The sequence below is a fragment of the Pipistrellus hanaki genome (genome assembly GCF_964339955.1).
Source record: "Pipistrellus hanaki genome assembly, chromosome: 19".
Taxonomy (NCBI): Eukaryota; Metazoa; Chordata; class Mammalia; order Chiroptera; family Vespertilionidae; genus Pipistrellus; species Pipistrellus hanaki.
Genome location: NC_140521.1, coordinates 19,857,843 through 19,875,070, shown reverse-complemented (window position 1 = coordinate 19,875,070; position 17,228 = coordinate 19,857,843). Strand labels below are relative to the sequence as shown.

The 17,228-nt window shown below is 50.6% G+C and overlaps 1 protein-coding gene across 1 annotated transcript in view; it reads right to left on the bottom strand.

Annotated features, from left to right (window-relative positions):
* The window catches only part of RNFT2 (ring finger protein, transmembrane 2), a 51,832-nt gene that overhangs the window by 34,251 nt on the left and 353 nt on the right, over window positions 1–17,228 (bottom strand). The window contains exons 2-7 of the mRNA XM_084868491.1: window positions 15,177–15,355; window positions 14,615–14,673; window positions 10,295–10,773; window positions 7,331–7,407; window positions 3,628–3,728; window positions 1,975–2,128 (exon numbers count right to left, since the gene is read on the bottom strand). Of these exons, the coding sequence (XP_084724617.1) occupies window positions 1,975–2,128; window positions 3,628–3,728; window positions 7,331–7,407; window positions 10,295–10,773; window positions 14,615–14,673; window positions 15,177–15,200 (894 nt within the window). The 5' untranslated portion in view covers window positions 15,201–15,355. The remainder of the gene's footprint in view (window positions 1–1,974; window positions 2,129–3,627; window positions 3,729–7,330; window positions 7,408–10,294; window positions 10,774–14,614; window positions 14,674–15,176; window positions 15,356–17,228) is intronic.

The following is a 17,228-nucleotide window of genomic DNA, read 5'->3' as shown; positions in this document are numbered from 1 at the left end:
TCAGTGAGTGCCACTGCATGGTAACTTTAAAATGACTGCTGGGCCATCTTATGAGAACTTTGCCTCAATAAAGAAACCCACAAAATGGCAGCACGTGCCTTGTGAGACAGTTGTCAGGAGGAAATGAGTCCGAACCTTTCTGCCCCATACACAGGGCTGACTCCATGTTAGCGGCTCCCAGTGCTCTCCATATTGTGACTATGAGGTTTGCAATCTTTGGCAAGTTATTTAACTCAGCTTCTGCTCTCTCAAAAGCGGTATTCCCAGCATCATCTCTCCCGGGTGTGTGAAGATTAAACAACAAATTCCACGAATTCATGGATTTTTGTCTCCATGGTTCGCTGACGCATCCCCAGTTCCCAGGACACTGCTTGGCATATAGGTGGCATCCAGCAAACGTTTCTCAAACAAATGGCATTGCCTCACACTGCCTGGCTCAGGCCACTGCTCAGCAATGCTTAACCTGTATTTATTATTATTGGTTTGGCTGCCAGATCTCTTTGGTCCTTTCTAGCACAGAGAAATTAGTACCACTTTGCCTTGTGGATTTTTGCATCTTTGTGACAGAGGCGTTTGAACACCTACCAAATACAAGAGATTTGAGCTGAGCTGAGAGTAGATATAAGCTTTCCCTGCTGCTACAAGGGGCAATGGTAAGAGTTAGTGTAGCTGACTAGACGATCAATGCATCCATCTATCCATCCATCCATCCATTCATCCATCCATCCATCCATCCATCCATCCATTCATCCATCCATCCAATCACTTACCCACCCATCTATCTTATCCACCAACCTTCCTATTCAGCCTCCTACTTCATCCATCCACCCACCCAACTCTAATGCATACATACAATGAACACTTCCGAGTGCATACCAGATACTGGTGATCCATCAACAAACAAGCTAGATGCATTCATTTCCTGCTGTCACAGAGGTTACACTCAAGCAGAGAAGGCAGACAACTAACAAACAATTACAGTCAGGGTGGTGAGTCCCGGAATAGGGGAGGGTAGGGTGTGGAGTGTCCTCAGTAGGGGCACCATTCCTAGTCTGAAGGGAAGATTTCTAAGAGGCTGTGATCTGCAGGAGCAGGAGTTAGTCAAGACACGTGTAAGGAAAAGGGTCTTTAAGGCAGAAGGATCAGAGGTGTAGTGGGTAGGAGACGGGTAGCCCACTATGGAAGCTGTACAGAGTGTGGTTTGGTCAGATGTCACTCAAGATGAACGGCCAATTCCAAACCTCTTCTTCCACCGACCAAATTCTAAGCTTTCTGAAGTTGAAAAGATGGCATGAAAAGCAGGAGTTTTCAGAGATTGTTGAGTCCCATCTGCCTTCGCTTCGGGTCTTCTTGCAGGCGCATTGGCATTAATTATATCCTAAAGGTGCTGCTCTGTCCTAGTCCTGCTCAGTCCTCTGAATTATGACGGTGGTGCCTGTGTAAGACCTCTTCCACCCAACCTTCATCTACAGGCCTTTCCCAACGGTACTCTGCAAAATATCACTACCTGCATTCCCCATCCTATGCCCACAGCAGACATCACTAATCAATCACAGAGTTCTTTCCTCATGAGCCTTGGTTCCCTTTACAAATCATGCTCCTGATGCCAGAAAGCATCAAAACTTCTGTGAGCCATCCTTCCCTGGGAGAAACACAACCAGGGCATGTCAACATGCTGTCTTTCCTTTCTCAAGCGAAGCTCAGATGAAAACTGCACCCAGGGCAGCTTTGAACCATGAGACTTAGGAAATGCACTTGGAGTAGAGGCGGCACAGGCAGGTGCTGACACCAAAGAACCAGGCTCAGCTTCGAGGCGCCGTAAGAGCTGAGTGACAGGACCTGCCGGCTCAGGCTCTGTCCATTTGATATGATGACATCGGCTCTGCCCAGGCCCACTCTTTCCTCCTCCAAAGCGTGCCCTGAATCCCCCGCATGTGTGATTGGGGCTGCCTGGGGGCCACAGCCAGTGCCTACCTTGGACTTGACGGCTAGGATGATCTTGGGCAGGGCCACGATGAGGCACTTGAGGGCGATAGTGATGTACTTCAGTACGAAGTCTGCGATCCCCACAATCCACAGCAGGTCGAAGAAGTCCAGGGTCTCCAGGTTGGGCTTCAGAAATATGAGGCTGTGGGGAGGACTCAGAGAGTCAGGATGCTCACGTATGACCATGGGCCCACAGCAGCTCCTTCTACTCACTCTGGGACCTTATAAACATGACCAGTAGGAAGGGCACTGAACTGGGAATCAGGCATCTGTGTCCTGTGTCTGAATCTGCTAGTAACTTGCTGTGTGACCTTAGGTGGGTAACTTAACCTCTCTGAGCCTCAGTTCCCTTGAGGGTTAAAAGATGAGATTGGCCCAGAGCATCATTAGTTAAAGTCCCCTCCAGCTTTATGAGTCCATAACAGGCTTCACAGAGGAATCAGAAGAAAGGAACAAAAGCCAACACCATAAAGGAGGGAGGAAGAGAAGGAAGAGGAAAACGGATGGGCCAGACACTGCGCTAAGCTCTTTACTCCCTGTATGTCATTGTCCTGTGCAGTGAGCACTGCTCATCCCCACCTTATAAAGAAGGCTCTAAAGTCTGGAGAGGTAGGATGCTCGAGGTCACACTGCATGCTAACGGGCATTAGTATCAGACAGCCTTGAATTTGAATCCAGGCTTCTTCATTTGTTGAACCCTGGGAAAATAATGTTCTCTTTGTCAGGCTCAGCGTTCTCATTAATAACATGGGAATTGTACTCTCCCTCATCGTGTTATTGGTGGGATTTGATGAGATTATGGACATACTACAGATGTGCCCTGCAGCTGTGACGATGATAACAACAGCAACTCTATGGGGCGGGCACTATCACCTATACCACTTTGCAGATGAGGAAACTGAGGCACAGGAGGGCCTCAGCTCTGTTGCTCCTCTGCTAAGCCTCTCTGTCTTTCTCTTTCTCTCTGTGCTGCAGATTTGACTCGACCCTGGTCTGATGGGGGTGCAGAGGGCTGGGCCCGGGCCTGTGATCATGCCCAGAGGAAGACATGAGCTGGAAATGCACCCCTGGTTCTGGGAAACTCCCCCTCCTACAGCCTCCACCAGGATCTTGATATTCTGGGCCAGACAACAAATGCCGTGTGTGAGATGTGAGCTGATGCCTTGGCACTAACTCCCCAAAACACTTTTACGGAGTGGCACCAGAACGTGGCAAAACGGCTCACTCCTCACCGTCAATGTTCAAAGGAGATGTACACGATCAGAAAGCCTGGCTTGAGTTTTTCTTTTCTTTTTTTAAAAAAATATTGATTTTTTTACAGAGAGGGATAGAGAGAAACATCGATGATAGAGTAACATTAATCAGCTGCCTCCTGCACACCCCCTACTGGGGATGTGCCCACAACCAAGGTACATGCCCTTAGACCGGAATCGAACCTGGGACCTTTCAGTCCGCAGGCCAACGCTCTATCCACTGAGCCAAACTGGTATCGGCTTGGCTTAAGTTTCAACCTTATCCTAGAAGCCCTCACTGGCCAGCCCTCCCGGACTATATGGCTACTAGAAAATTACACAGGCATGTGTGTTTACAACAATGTGACACAGAAGGTTTGTGCATCCTCACCCCACGTCCCCTGCTCACCTGTTGTACAGCTGCTGGGAACTGAACGTGTAGAGCACATACAGGGTGTTCCCCGCCAGAAAGGCCAAGATCCACAGGATGACCAGCACCGACCTCTTCTCCTGCAGATAGAAAACAAACCTGTGCCGAAACCGGTAGGGGGTGTGCAAGAGGCAGCTGGTTGATGTTTCTGTCTCATCGACGTTTCTAGCTCTCTCTCTCTCCCTTCCTCTCTGTAAAAAAATCATCAAAAAATATTTTAAAAATAAAAAGTAAAAAAAAATAATAGTAACGGTGGAAAAAAAAAAAAAAAAAAAGCAAACCCGTGAGGATGCTGCGATGCCAAAGGGGCACCTGGCAGAATATTCCAGAACATTTTATGACAAGTGACAACTTTTCCCTTTCTCAAGGGTCTGGAGGAGCAGGGCAATGGTGAAAGAAGGGCACTGGCCTCTTTCCTTCCCACTGGGACCCAAGAGACGGTTACAGCGAAGGCGACAGAAATGTGGAAACCTGCTCGGAGAACTCCCTGGAAAGGCAGGATAGCAAAGTGGTTAGCAACAGAGTCTGGAGCTAGAAGTCTGAGTTCAAGTCCCCGATCCGCTACCTGGCGACTATCCAACCCCGGGAAAGCTACTTAAACTCTTCGTTTGTCTTTCCTCATCTGAATATGGGTCTATAGTGTATCTGTCTTGTAGGGTTGTGAGAATGAATGTACATACATGCTTAGAACTATGCCTGGCATGTAGTAGATGTTGTTCACATTTACTTTAGGCACTAAGGTAAAGAGAGGTTAAGTAACTCTTTAAATGTTTTTTTTAATTGATTTTTTTTTTTTTTAATAGAGGAAGGAAGGAGAGAAACATCCATGAGAGAGAACCATTCATCGGCTGCCTTCTGCACGCCCCCTACTGGGGATTGAGCTCCTAACCCGGGCATGTGCTCTGACCAGGAATTGAACCTTCAACCTAGCTAAGTAACTCTTACTCATTTAAAAATGGGTGTTTTGTTAAGGATGAGGTAAAATTCACAAATGTCAACATTCAGTCTGGTACGGGCTCAGATTTCAGGCTGGCTGAATGGCAGGACCGAGTGTTCAGACTTTTACAACCCAGTAGGCAATTAACCGCGATACACTGGAAACTCCCGTTCTCACTTCTGCTAGCATGGCCGGCCCTCAGGGCTACTGCCCTAGCCTGCCCGGCCGTTCAATGCAGGGCCACATTTACAGGACTACCTTCAAACCCGTACCCTTGGCCGTGAAGCCCTTCCCCATCCATCCCACCCCCCTTTCTGCAGCCTCACCTCTGCTTAGTCCCCAGGAAGACACGCTGGAAGGCGCACTCGGCTTGCGGTTTCCCAGCAGCCCCCCCCCCCTCCCGGCCCGAGAACAATCCCAGGAAGTTTCTGGAGGAGGCGCCGGGCTGGCGTGTCTCCGCCCAGGACCCCGGGAGACCAGCGCAGACCCCGGTGCTGCTGATTCTCAAAAGCCTGTCTCTTCCTGGCCCGGGCGGCTGCCTTGCTGGAACAGGATGAGGTCATAGCTTTCCCAGTGTAACCTTCCCTGCGGTTTCGGTAAATGCTCCACCGTCTCCAGACACAGCTCCGCGCCCCACACACCCGGACGGGGCTTGCTTCCAGAGTAGAGCAAAATAAATGCATCTCCATCCACCCATTATTCCAGGAGCGGGGTCAAGGTTAACGACCCTAGAAACCACCTCCAACCGACCAGCGGCTCTTATCAGTGTGATTAACCCACTCGGCAGCCCTTTTACGCCGATAAATAATGGATTCCAGTGGAGTCCCTCTGTAAATCTAAACCGAAGGTGGAGGAGAAGGAGGGGATTGGCAATGCCTCGAGAAGCCACACTCTGAAGGTCAAAGCAGGTAGTGCTCTAGCAGTTACGTTGAGATTCCTAAGCTTACGAAGGGTGATGGAGGTTCTCTTTCGCAGAAAATATGTCACCTGTGTCTTCATCTCCTAGGTCTCAGGGCCCCTAGAAGCTTGTCCACGGACACAGGTGTTCTTCTACCCCCTCAGAGTCAGGCCGAGGCACCCTTGGGAGGGTAATGCCTTTGAGAGACAGCCAGCCCCCAAAGTCTGCCATTCTGGTGTCAGCCAACCTGTTGTTCTAAGAGCGGCAGAAAGGGCTCGGCCTGGAGAAGAGGAGACTCAGGCTCAGAAAGGACCTCTGGCTCCATGCCCGGCTCCGGACCTCAGCGGCTTGTGTCAAATGGAGACCGACTGCCCTTCCCGCCTCCTGGAGGCCCAGGAGCTTTTTGAGAAAGCGGATGGCCCCGAAGAAGGACCAGAGAGAGGACGGTGGCTGTCATGGGTCACATGCACAGGACAAAGCCCGGGCTTGTTAAAATAGCTCGGTTTAGCCGAAACTGGTTTGTCTCAGTGGATAGATCGTCGGCCTGAGGACTGAAAGGTCCCGGGTTGGATTTCGGTCAAGGCCATGTACCTTGGTTGCGGGCACATCCCCAGTAGGGGGTGAGCAAGAGGCAGCTCATCGATGTTTCTCTCTATCCCTCTCTCTTCCTCTCTGTAAAAAATCAATAAAATATATTAAAAAAAATAAAAATAAATAGCTCGGTTTAACATTACCTGTATGCCAGGCCCCGCATGCCAAACACCTTCTCGGCGCTATCTCACTCAGTCCCCTCTCTGGGTGTCAGAAGTTCCTTTTCCAGGGGTGGCACCTGAGGCTGAGGTTACCACAGTAACCTATCTAAGAGCTTCTTGGGGGAGAAGCTGGAATTTGAACCAAGGTGAGCACAGCCTGTGGGCCCAATGCCTGGGCGCCTGTCTTGATGCCACCATGGGCACTGGCGGCTATGTGACCTCAGACAAGGAACTTAGTATCTCTGAGCCGCTGTTTCCTATTGGAAGAATGAGATACGAATGATGCTGTGTCCCTCCTCCCCCAGGTCCCTGGGACAGATTTACAGGATGAGCTGAGCAATGGGCCTACCTGTGCTGGGCATGGCGAGTGCTCAGCAAATCTTAGAGGGCAGTTAGGATGGTGGTGGTGAGGCTGTATGGCACCCGGCAGTGCCAGTGGAATGGCCTTCACCATAAGAGTGGGTTGGAAGTGAGCTAACAGGTTGAATGCCAGGAGGGTAAAGGGACTGGGCTGGGAAGGCAGTGCAGATGGCTGGGCTTGGCAGAAGGATGGAGATCAAGGGCTCTGCCCAGGGTGGCAGGCAGAAGAATGACCCCCCCAAAGGTGCCCCCATCCTAATCCCTGCAGCCGGTGACTATGTGAGGTAACATGGCAAAGGGGAATTAAGGCTGCAGGTGGAATTATGGTTGCATATCAGTTGATCTTGAGATGCGGAGCAACTGTGGGTTATCCAGATGGACCCGATATCATCACGAAGGCCCCTAAAAGTGGAAGAGGAGGGTGGGGGGGGGGGGTGACTATGGAAAGATGGTCACAGAGATGCAACAGTGCCTGCCGGCTCCAAGAGGAGGAAGGGGCCCGGAGCCAAAGAATGTGGGTGACCTCCGGAAGCTGGAAAAGGCAAGGAACCCTTCTCCCCCAGACCCGCCAGCAGGAACACAGCCCTGGTATGCCTGGATCTTAGCAAAGAGAGACTCACTTCAGACTTCTGATCGACAAAACTGTAAAATAACCAACAGATGTTGTTTTAAGCCACGAAGTTTGTGGTCCTGTGTTACAGCAGCCACAGAAGACTAATTCACCAGCGGACTCACCTTCAGAGAGACCTGTTCTCGGAGGGTGGAGTTGGCATAGGCGAAGGTGGTGGCCATCCCGATGCACACAGCAATGCCTGCGGGACAGAGGGGGACCCAACACCGCCGCTTAGACTCATCAGGCCTGGCCTGGCTTACTGGGGTCGGTGAGCAACATTAAAAAGACACACCCCTGGCCCTTTGAGTTTACAGACTAACCTTAGAAGAGAGAATATCCCACTTCTGGGGGATGTGGGTCTAGTCCCACTTTAGAGACCTTTGAGCCACTCTCAGTCAAGGCCTCTGCCATAGGGATGTGACTGATGCCTCTCTGGGGTATTTCATAGAACAGAATTAGGAGCACGGGCTGTGCAGCCTGGAAGACCTGGGTTCAAATCATGGCTCCACTACCTCCTCTCTGTATGAGCTATGGCTAGTCATTGTACCTCTCTGAGCCCCCCTTTCCTCATCTATAAAATGGGTAGAATAATAACAGTACTTATCCTATGGAGAGATAATGCTTATAGAGCACCATCTCTAGCAGTGAGACAATGGTACCTATTATTATTTCTACTTTCAATAAGAATCTGAGGTGTGTTACTTGTAATAAAAGCATACATAGAAAAAGACCATGGCACCATCTGACCTAATAATCTAACCTAATAATAGAGTAATATGCAAATTAACCATCACTCTGCTACACAAGCCACGCCCACCAGCCAAACAGAGCAAGTATGCAAATTAACCCAACAAAGATGGCGGCTAATTTGGATATGTGGAGGGAGGGAAGGAGGAGTGAAGACTGAAGACAGCATAGAAGGAAGATGGAGGGAAAGTGGAAAGCAAGGCGGCTGAAGCGTGCGGGGGCGGGGCGAGGTGAGGTGCCCAGTGGCAGCATGCTGCCATGGAGGCAGCAATGGGGGTGGGCATGGTGGGTTGGGTGGGCAGGATGGGGCATGCAGCAGTGGTGTGCGAGGCCCCAGAGGCAGTGGTAGCAGGTGCAGCCACAAGGGCAGTGTTAGTGGCGGGCGCAGTGGGTCGGGTATGCGGGGTGAGACGCACTGCGGTGGTGGCAGCTTGCGTGGCCATGGAGATGGTGGCAGAGGTGAGGTGTATGAGGGAGAGAGGTGGAGGGGTGGGAGAGGTGGGGGTGGCAGGAGGGAAGCCTGCCAGAAGTCTTGCAGGAATATTCCTGCAACAGGTGCCTAGTCTATAATAATAAAAGCATAATATGCTAATTAGACCGGACACCCTTCTGGATGAAGCTGGGGCTGCAGCCATGGGATCCAGGCAGCTGCTGGCTGCAAAGGCCTACTCTTGCAGGAATTTTGTGCATCGGGCCTCTAGTAAGGAATAAAAGTTTAATGTTAAGTCCAGCCGGTGTGGCTCAGTAGTTGAGTGTCGACCCATCAACCAAAAGGCTAACGGTTCAATTCCCAGTCATGGCACATGCCCGGGATGTGTGCTGGGGCGTGCAGGAGGAGCCGATCACTGTTTCTATCTATCCTTCTCCCTTCCTCCCTCTCTCTCTCTCTCTCTCTCTCTCTCTCTCTCTCTCTCTCCTCTCTCTCTCTCTCATCAATAAAAACATTTTCCAAAAAGTTTAATGTTAAAGGGAAAAGAACTCCTGACCCTGGCAGAGGGGGGACTAGAACTGAATTTTACTCCACTTCATTCAATTGCCACTGTTTGCCAAGCCGCCATCCTGGAGTTCTCCCGGAACAGGGATTTGCAAATCCTACTTTTCTTAACCTGCAGACAGGATTCTGCTTTCACATCAAGTGCACAGCTTCTCCTGCTCGAAGCTCACCTTCACTTTTTTTTATATTTTTTTCACTTTTTTAATAGTTCGTGTAATCCAAGTCCTTTTCTGGCTCTACTTTGCCCAAGATGCATTTCTTCACTGGAAACATATAAAATAAAAACTAGTAACCCTACAGTCCCTTCTGTTTTCCTCTTTGAGTAATAAGCAAACCCGCCAAATGAGAAAGACACTGGCCATACTTGAGAATAAAATTGAAGTTGTGATTACGAGGGAACTCAGGATAAAAGGGAAACATGCTGGCTTTCATTTCCAGGAATGAAAAGGGAGGCAGCCATGGGAGCACCCCAACAAGGAAGGTGGGGGGATGTGAGTCAGCTAGGACCTCCAGGAAGGGGCGAGTAGGATACACAGAATGGCCTTCTCTCCTCCAGATACTGTCTATGGGACGCAGTAGGACATGAGATCGTTTGTACCATCATTCCTGCCCAAGGACCAAAACAAGAGCCCAAACTCTCCCAGGCACAGCGACACCATGATGTGTGATAACAATAAGTAATAATAATGATGATGATGATGATGACGACAGTGTACCAGAGACCACTTATTGAATGTGAAGTCCGTGTCTGGTTCAAGGCTAAATCATTATCTCACTTCCTAATATTACTAACCATAGGGAGCATTTATTGAGCACGTGCTCTGTGCCAGATTCTATGTGAAGTATCTTCCATATGTTAATAAGAGAAATAATGAAAGTATAATAACCTATCCTTGCACAGCACTGTCCTAAGTGCTTTAAACATATGAATTCATTTAACCTCACTGCAACCTCATGAAGCGTGTTGTACCGTACCCCTCATTCTATGGATGAGGCACAGAGACGTTAATAACAAATCCAGCGTCACACAGCTAGGCAGGGGCAGAGCCTGAGTCCGGACCCAAGGAGTCTGAGCTCTTTATTACTACTTCACAACCAACCAACCAACCAGCGAGGGAGCTCCTATCACAACTCCCACAGGACAGAGGAGGTAACGGAGGCTCAGAGAAGGTGAGTGACTTGCCTGACGTCACACAGCGAGACTGCCAGGACTCAAACCCAGGTCTGACTCAGAATCCCATACTCTGTCTGTATGGCATGGCGAGGGCCTCTGCTGCCCTTCCCTGGCATTTGGGATGGAGAACCCCCTGCCCGCTGCTGACATCCCCGTGCCCCTGGGACTCACCGAGCTTATGCTGGAAGCACAGTTTGGTCAGGAGGATGAGGATGAAGGGCAGGCCTTTCTGGAGCCAGCAGACCACCGCCTTCAGCTCGGACAGGGCGGGGGCGGGCGTGCCCGGGTGCTCGTCGCCCACCTCATCGGGGTGCCCGCGGTGGTCCCCGCCCACGTGCTGCAGCAGCGAGCTCCCGCGGTGGCCTCCGTGGTGGAAGTGGTGGTGGGGCTGGCGGTGGTGGTAGGCGCCCCCCTCGCCCCGGCCGCCCCCCTCCTCCCTGGACGCCGGCATCTGGAGGAACACGTCCCCGCCGCTGGCAGAGGCCCCCAGCACCAGGCTGGAGGGGAACGGGGCGGCGGGAAGGCTGCCTGCCGGGAGGCCCGAGAGGCCGGAGAAGAGGGCGGGCGGGGAGGCGGCTTCTGCCTTCAGGCTCCCGAAGACGCCCCCTTCATCCACGCTCGCCTCGGGGCTGAGGGCTTGGCTGCGATTTCTAGGCCAGAAGGGGAGAGAAAGCCCCACCAGGTCAGACGGGTGGAAAGACAGTCACCCAGGGGGACTGGGGGCCCCATAACAGCACCAATAATGTCCTACTCTGAATTACGTCCCCCCCAAACTCCCAGGGGGAAGCCCTGACCCCAGGACCGCAGAGGGTGACCGTCCTTTGGAGGCAGGACCTTTGCAGAAGTGACTAAACGGAAACGGGGTCACGTGGGCAGGCCCTCATCCAGTGTGAATGGTGTCCTCACGCGGCCGCACGCAGGAGGGGAAATGATGTGAGGACATCTACAGGCGAAGGAGAGAGGCCTCAGAAGAAACCAGCACTGACAATGTCATCTCCTTGGCCTCGGACTTCTGGCCTCCAGAACCAGGAGGAAGTAAATTTCTGTTGTTTTAAGGCCCCCATTGTGTGGCACCTTGCCACGGCAGGCCTAGCGAACTCAACCAAATAATAACAGCAACAGGGTTGTAATCTTCATAGAAAATTTACTATGAACAAGACCGTTTTCTAAGTGCTTTTCACGGACTAACTCATTAAATCTTACCAACCCTGAGAGTTAAGGTCCTAATAATACCCCCATTTGACAGATCAAGAAACTGAGACTCAGAAAAATAGAGAGAGATATCTTGTCCAAAGCTGCACAGATGGTCAGATAAAGAAACTGAGGCTCAGAGAGATGAGCATGTCAGACACCTGGATCCGTGATCTGCAAACTGAGGCTCTTGAGCCACTTGTGGCTCTTTGGCCCCTTGAGTGTGGCTCTTCCACAAAATACATGGTCTGGGCGAGTCTATTTTGAAGAGGTGGTGTTAGAAGAAGTTTACATTTAAAAAATGTGGCTCTCCAAAGAAATGTCAATCGTCGTACTGTTGATAGTTGGCTCTGTTGACTCATGAGTTTGCCGACCACTGTCCTGGATTGTCTCGCCCCAAACTCCAATCTAACTGTGTGCCCTTCCCTCCCGACCCAAGGCCTCCTACTGCAGGGCCTTTGCACAGGCTGTGCCCTGCACTGGATGTCACCCTCGCCCTGACCCGCCTGGGTACCTGCGCTCACCTTCCTGGGTGGAGCCTGCCCTACCGATTCCCAGAAAATGACATCTTACTCCTCGTTCTCACTGCATCCTGACCTCCGCTGCACGGGAGTGATCGCAAACCATCACTCACTGCTGACCCGTGGCTCTCAACCCCAGCTGGGCATTATAGTCACTCAGGGGAGCTTTTGAAAAATGCCTGGTACAGGTGGCCTGGGACCCAGTGCTGCCCTACTGAACCAAAGTCTCTGAGGGTGGGGCCTGGCCTCTCTCAGGTCTTCAGAGCCCCCTGGTGACTCTCATGTGTAGTACGCACCGAGAGGAGCACTTCAGACTGGGCCCTGTGCCATGAAGTCTGATTGCCCCCACTGTACATCTTTCCTACCTGGCACAATGCACCTGGTACAGAAAACATGCTCAAGAAACAGTGTTTGAAAGAATGAATGAATGAGCTTATTAAAGGCTCTGGCAAGACCTGCAATTGGAAAAATTAATTATGCCTAAACTTAGTGTGTTCTAAGCTTACCTCACCGTGGAATTGTGTGTGTGTGTGTGTGAAACCTATGAATGTCTTAGAGCAGCGGTCACCAACCTTTCGGACCTCACGGACCACCAGTGGCCCGCGGATCACCGGTTGGCGACTGCCGTCTTAGAGAACACCTGTGAAACCCAGCAGGGGTGATGCGGGTCTGGAGAATCTCAGGGTTGATTACTCTGGCTTCACAAACTTGACCCGGGAGTAAGTTATCACAAACCTGGTGCAAGGAAGGGGAGCTTAACGATGGCTACTTACTTCCCTCCCCCCCAACTTGGTGCATCCCTGCTGCCTCCAAAATCCCAGGAAATGTGTGGTCCCACCCCCTTGGGTGTGGCATGATAATAAAGATAATATTGATAATGACAACAACAGCGGGCACCATGGCTATGATCCTCAAGGGATCCTCGAGCTTTTTCTGCACTTTAAGAAGCTAAGAAAGACCGAGTCCTGGCAGGTGCCCACATTGGCCCAGTGGGGGCCACTCTCTCTCCCCCGCCGCCGCCCCATGAGGACCTGGACAGTCTTCCTGGCCTCCTTCAGCTCACCAACACTCTGAATTCGCTGGGCTCATGGGACCTCACGCACAACCAGTGAAGACTCAATCCACCAGGCAGCTTTTTATAGCTGGGCCCTAGCATCCAGCCGAGATTTCAGCCTAAACGGGAAAGAATATTCCTTGGGGAGGTGGAGGCTGTGCTTCTAGCTTAACCACTTACGGGCTAGTGTGGGAAGCAACCCAGGAGAGGAGTGGATCTGCCCACAGAGGAGACGCCAAAATGTGCTGGCTCGAGGGGCAGACTCAGGGTGAGGTTGGGGGAGACAGCTGGCAAGTGGACTGGGATCCCAATCTCAGCCCTGCCGCTTCCTGGCCGAGTGACTTCAGGGAACTCACTTGGACTCTCTGAGCCTCAGTTTCCTCATCTGTAAGAATGGTGATAAAAGCAGTCCTGACCTCAACAATGGCACAGCGTGAGTGCAATACAGGGGGCCCGTTCTCCTGCCCCCAAAAGATCTCTTGGTTCCCTAGAGAGCAGACAGCCATGCGGTCTTCAGAGGCTGGAAAAGCTCCAATGTGCATGCTTATTATCTGGATGTTGTGTTTGTGCATCTTCCTGTCCATTCACTCCTTCACAAGAAACCTGAGGGTCACTATCTGCCATTTAGGGGAGGAGACACTTTCCAAAGGCATCATAGCGGGGAGGTGGCTGAGCTGGGATTTAGCCAAGAGTCGTCTACTTTAAGGCCAGAGCTCTTCCCTGCAGAATAGGCAGGCTTGATGCAAACCTCAGTCCCAATGCTAGGACCGGTAGGTTCTCTGATTTTGCAGCCAATCTCCGAATTGGAATGTGATCCGAGGGAGGAAAAGCTTGGTTGCCTGCCTACTGCATGCATGTGCTAGCATGTTGGGGGTGGGGGAGCAGAGGGGCAGGAGACTGGGGCTGAGATACTGTCACAACCTAAGAACAGGTCGCATGGTGTGTTCTCTCTTGGGCTTAACTAGAGAAATCCTAGCTCAGAGTGTTTTAACTGTGTTTTCTTAGAGTCTGTGTTTGTCTATTTGGCATCCACTCCTTACAGGGGCAACCTCATGGCCAGAGTTGTTCACAACTTCCTTGCAACCCAGAGCCCGTATCCCCGGCCACCTCCTTGATCTAATGCTCATGTATCCAGCCAATATTTCTCCTGCCTTGAATCATCCAGGACCAGGTACCAGACAACCAGGGACCACTCTAGAGCCCAGAGCCCGCTGACATTGCTCAAAGCAGGCCATGCTAAGCTGAGTCCTCTGCCCTGGTCTGATTAGTGTGGAAAACACAACCCAAGCTGTGGCCTAAGCTTTCCCTGTGCTCCTTTCTGCCTCCTGAGCGACCCTGGTGCTTCCCTGTGTGGCCCTAGGTGGTGTAACATGTCCCCTCCTCTTGGAAAATGTAAGTAGCCAAGATCTTCTTTCAACGGCATCAGCCTCTCCATGTTGTCACTCAGTCACCTCCATAAATTAAAATCTCATGGGCACCATCATTGATACAATGAGTCAAGTGCATCACCTGTCACACAGGCTGTGAGAATTACCATAAGAACAACAGCCAGCAGTTATGCATGGAGTAGTATGTGCCATCACTGTGCAAAGCAATTTATAATTCCTCTGCTCCTCAAACACGTAACCCTGAGATGCAGGTGTTATTACTCAGTACAGTTTGGAGCTGCCCCTGAACCCTCAAAGCCCAGAGCCCCCCAATGGGATGGAACCAGAAGATGCCTACCTTTCAGGTGGGATGTTATCCGTGTTACTGCTGTGGCGTCTCTGCATCTTCCTTAACACCTGAAAGCCAACACACGGCATAAGCCAGAGTCTCCCGACATCCCCACTGCCTGTCAGATCGCCATGGTAATCATGAATAAGCACCACTCCTATCCCATGTCCCTAGAGCACTCTGACCTTTTCCAAACCTTGTTTCCATCTGCTGTGCCAGTCAACACTCAGTCCTATTGAGTAAAGTGTTATCACCCCATTTCACAGATGAGGTTGTTGAGACCCGGACGTGGAGGAAGTCCTCATGGGAGAGAGGAAAGCACTGAACTGTGCAGCAAAGAGGTGATGGGTGAGGTGAAGGGAGCAGCAGACTGGCAATAGAAGATGTGGATTCTAGATTGGGGATGCCCCTAATTTGACGTCTGACTTTGGACAAGTCAGTCACCTCTCTGTGGGCCCAGATTCCTCCTCTGTTAAATTGGAGGGGGTGGAGTGGCTGAACCCCAAACTTTTCAGCGCTCGCAAAGAGTAAAGTGGTAATGAATATGTGAATTCTCATGGAGACACGTCACCTTGTTTACCGTGAGGAGCCACATGGACTTCAGAATTCCATGTTCACGACAGCTGAAGCGGGCATTCAGGGATCCAGGTGGGGATGTGATCACCGGATTGCAGCAAGGGCAGGCCTCCCCTGCCTCGTCCTCTCCAGACAGGTGCACAGGTCAGGGGGGTTTACGAGAGACTCCAAACCCTGGTGGAACACAACCCTTACATGAATAGTCCATGGGTGCCCGAACCTCTGAGTAACCTTGGAGCATCATGGGCTATAGCACACGATTCCATCTGCTCCAAATCTCTGACTCGCTCCTCACTGATCCCTCTTTAGGGCTCCTGAGAATGCTCATGATCTCAATGCATTTTGTCCTGTTGTGAAACTCAGTCCTAATCGGGGAACACAGAACATAGGTTTTAGAACCCCCAATGGCTTTCCATTGTAGTCAGGATAAAATCCAACTTCCATGCACAGCCCCACAGGCTCTATCTGATGGAGCTTACTGTTTCCAGCCACATTTCCCTCCACTCTCCGTTTAACCACTCCCCTCCAGCCTCAATAGCTTTTCCGTTCCTCAAACAGGCCAGCGGTCCCTGCCTCAGGCCCTTTGCATTTGCTGTTCCTTGTCCCTGGAACTATTTTCCTTGTGGCTAATTTCTTCAGGTTAAATGTCACCTCCTCCCAGAGGCCTTCTCCTCCAGACCTCCTGTCCCACCAAACATTGTCCAGTCTGACCTTCTTCATAGCACTTGTTTATTTACATGTTTGCTTACTTATTGATGATGTATCCCTTAGTAGAAGGCAAGTGCCACAAAAGCAGGGAGCCCCTCTACCTCAGCATCTAGGATAGCTCCTGGCACAGAGTAGCACTCAGCAGGACTTATTCAAAGAGTAAAACATCCATGGGTTTCTTGGTAGCTTTTCCTGCATCCCTTGCTCCCTCCCAGACTTTTTTCTTTTCTTTTTTTTTTTTAAAAATATATTTTTATTGATTTTTTACAGAGAGAAAGAGAGAGAGGGATAGAGAATTAGAAACATCGATGAGAGTCATCAATCAGCTGCCTCTTGCACACCCCCTACTGGGGATGTGCCTGCAACCACAGTACATGCCTTGCCTGGAATCGAACCCGTGACCTTTCAGTCCGCAGGCCGACGCTCTATCCACTGAGCCAAACCGGTCCCGGCTCCCTCCCAGACTTTTCACCCTAGATGAGAAATAAAAGCGCTAGACTTCCCATTGAAGGTTTAGCCTCCTTCAATGTTTTTTTCTATAACCCAATATGCTCTCTGAGTCTTTTAGTTCAGGCCACCATAATTGGCTGTTGAATGGCTTCTCGTCCTGGACAGCTTTTTCAGAGGTCAGCATTCGCATTACTAGGACCAATGATTAAAGAGAAAACCCACTAGCTTTTGGAAACTCAGTTAAGAAATGGGTCAGTAGTTCCATTTTCATATATGAAGGAAAGCTCATTATGTAAATATTTCTTAACTTTCGCCCTTATCCAATTTGGCTCAGTGGGTCCTGGGTTTGATTCTGGTCAAAGGCACATACCTTGATTGCAGGTTCCCTGGCTCTGATTGCAGGTTGGGGTGCATACAGGAGGCAACCAATCAATGTGTCTCTCTCACACCGGTGTTTCTCTCTGAATCTCCCTCTCCCTTCCATTATCTCTAAAAACCAATGCAAAAATATCCTTGGGTGAGGATTAACAAAAAACAACAACTCAACTTTCAGAACTTGCAATGCCAGCTTAATGTCCTCATCTGAAGATACCCTATCACCGGCGAATCCTTGGGGGAAATAAAATATAGTATCCTAAAGCTTCTATCCATAAATCTGACCCAGCCTCTTAAATGAAATGCCCAAGATTCTACTTTCATATGCTTGCCTTTCCAGGAGCTCCAAGTACTCTGTTGGAAGCAGACCTTAATTATTCCAGTATTGAATTCTGGAATAAATTTTTTTGCACGGTGGGATGCATCAGAATCGTACTACTGCCCTATACAGAATTACAATACATGTCATTTTTTAAAGTCGGGCCTCGACTGCAGCGAAATGCATGCAAGAGAG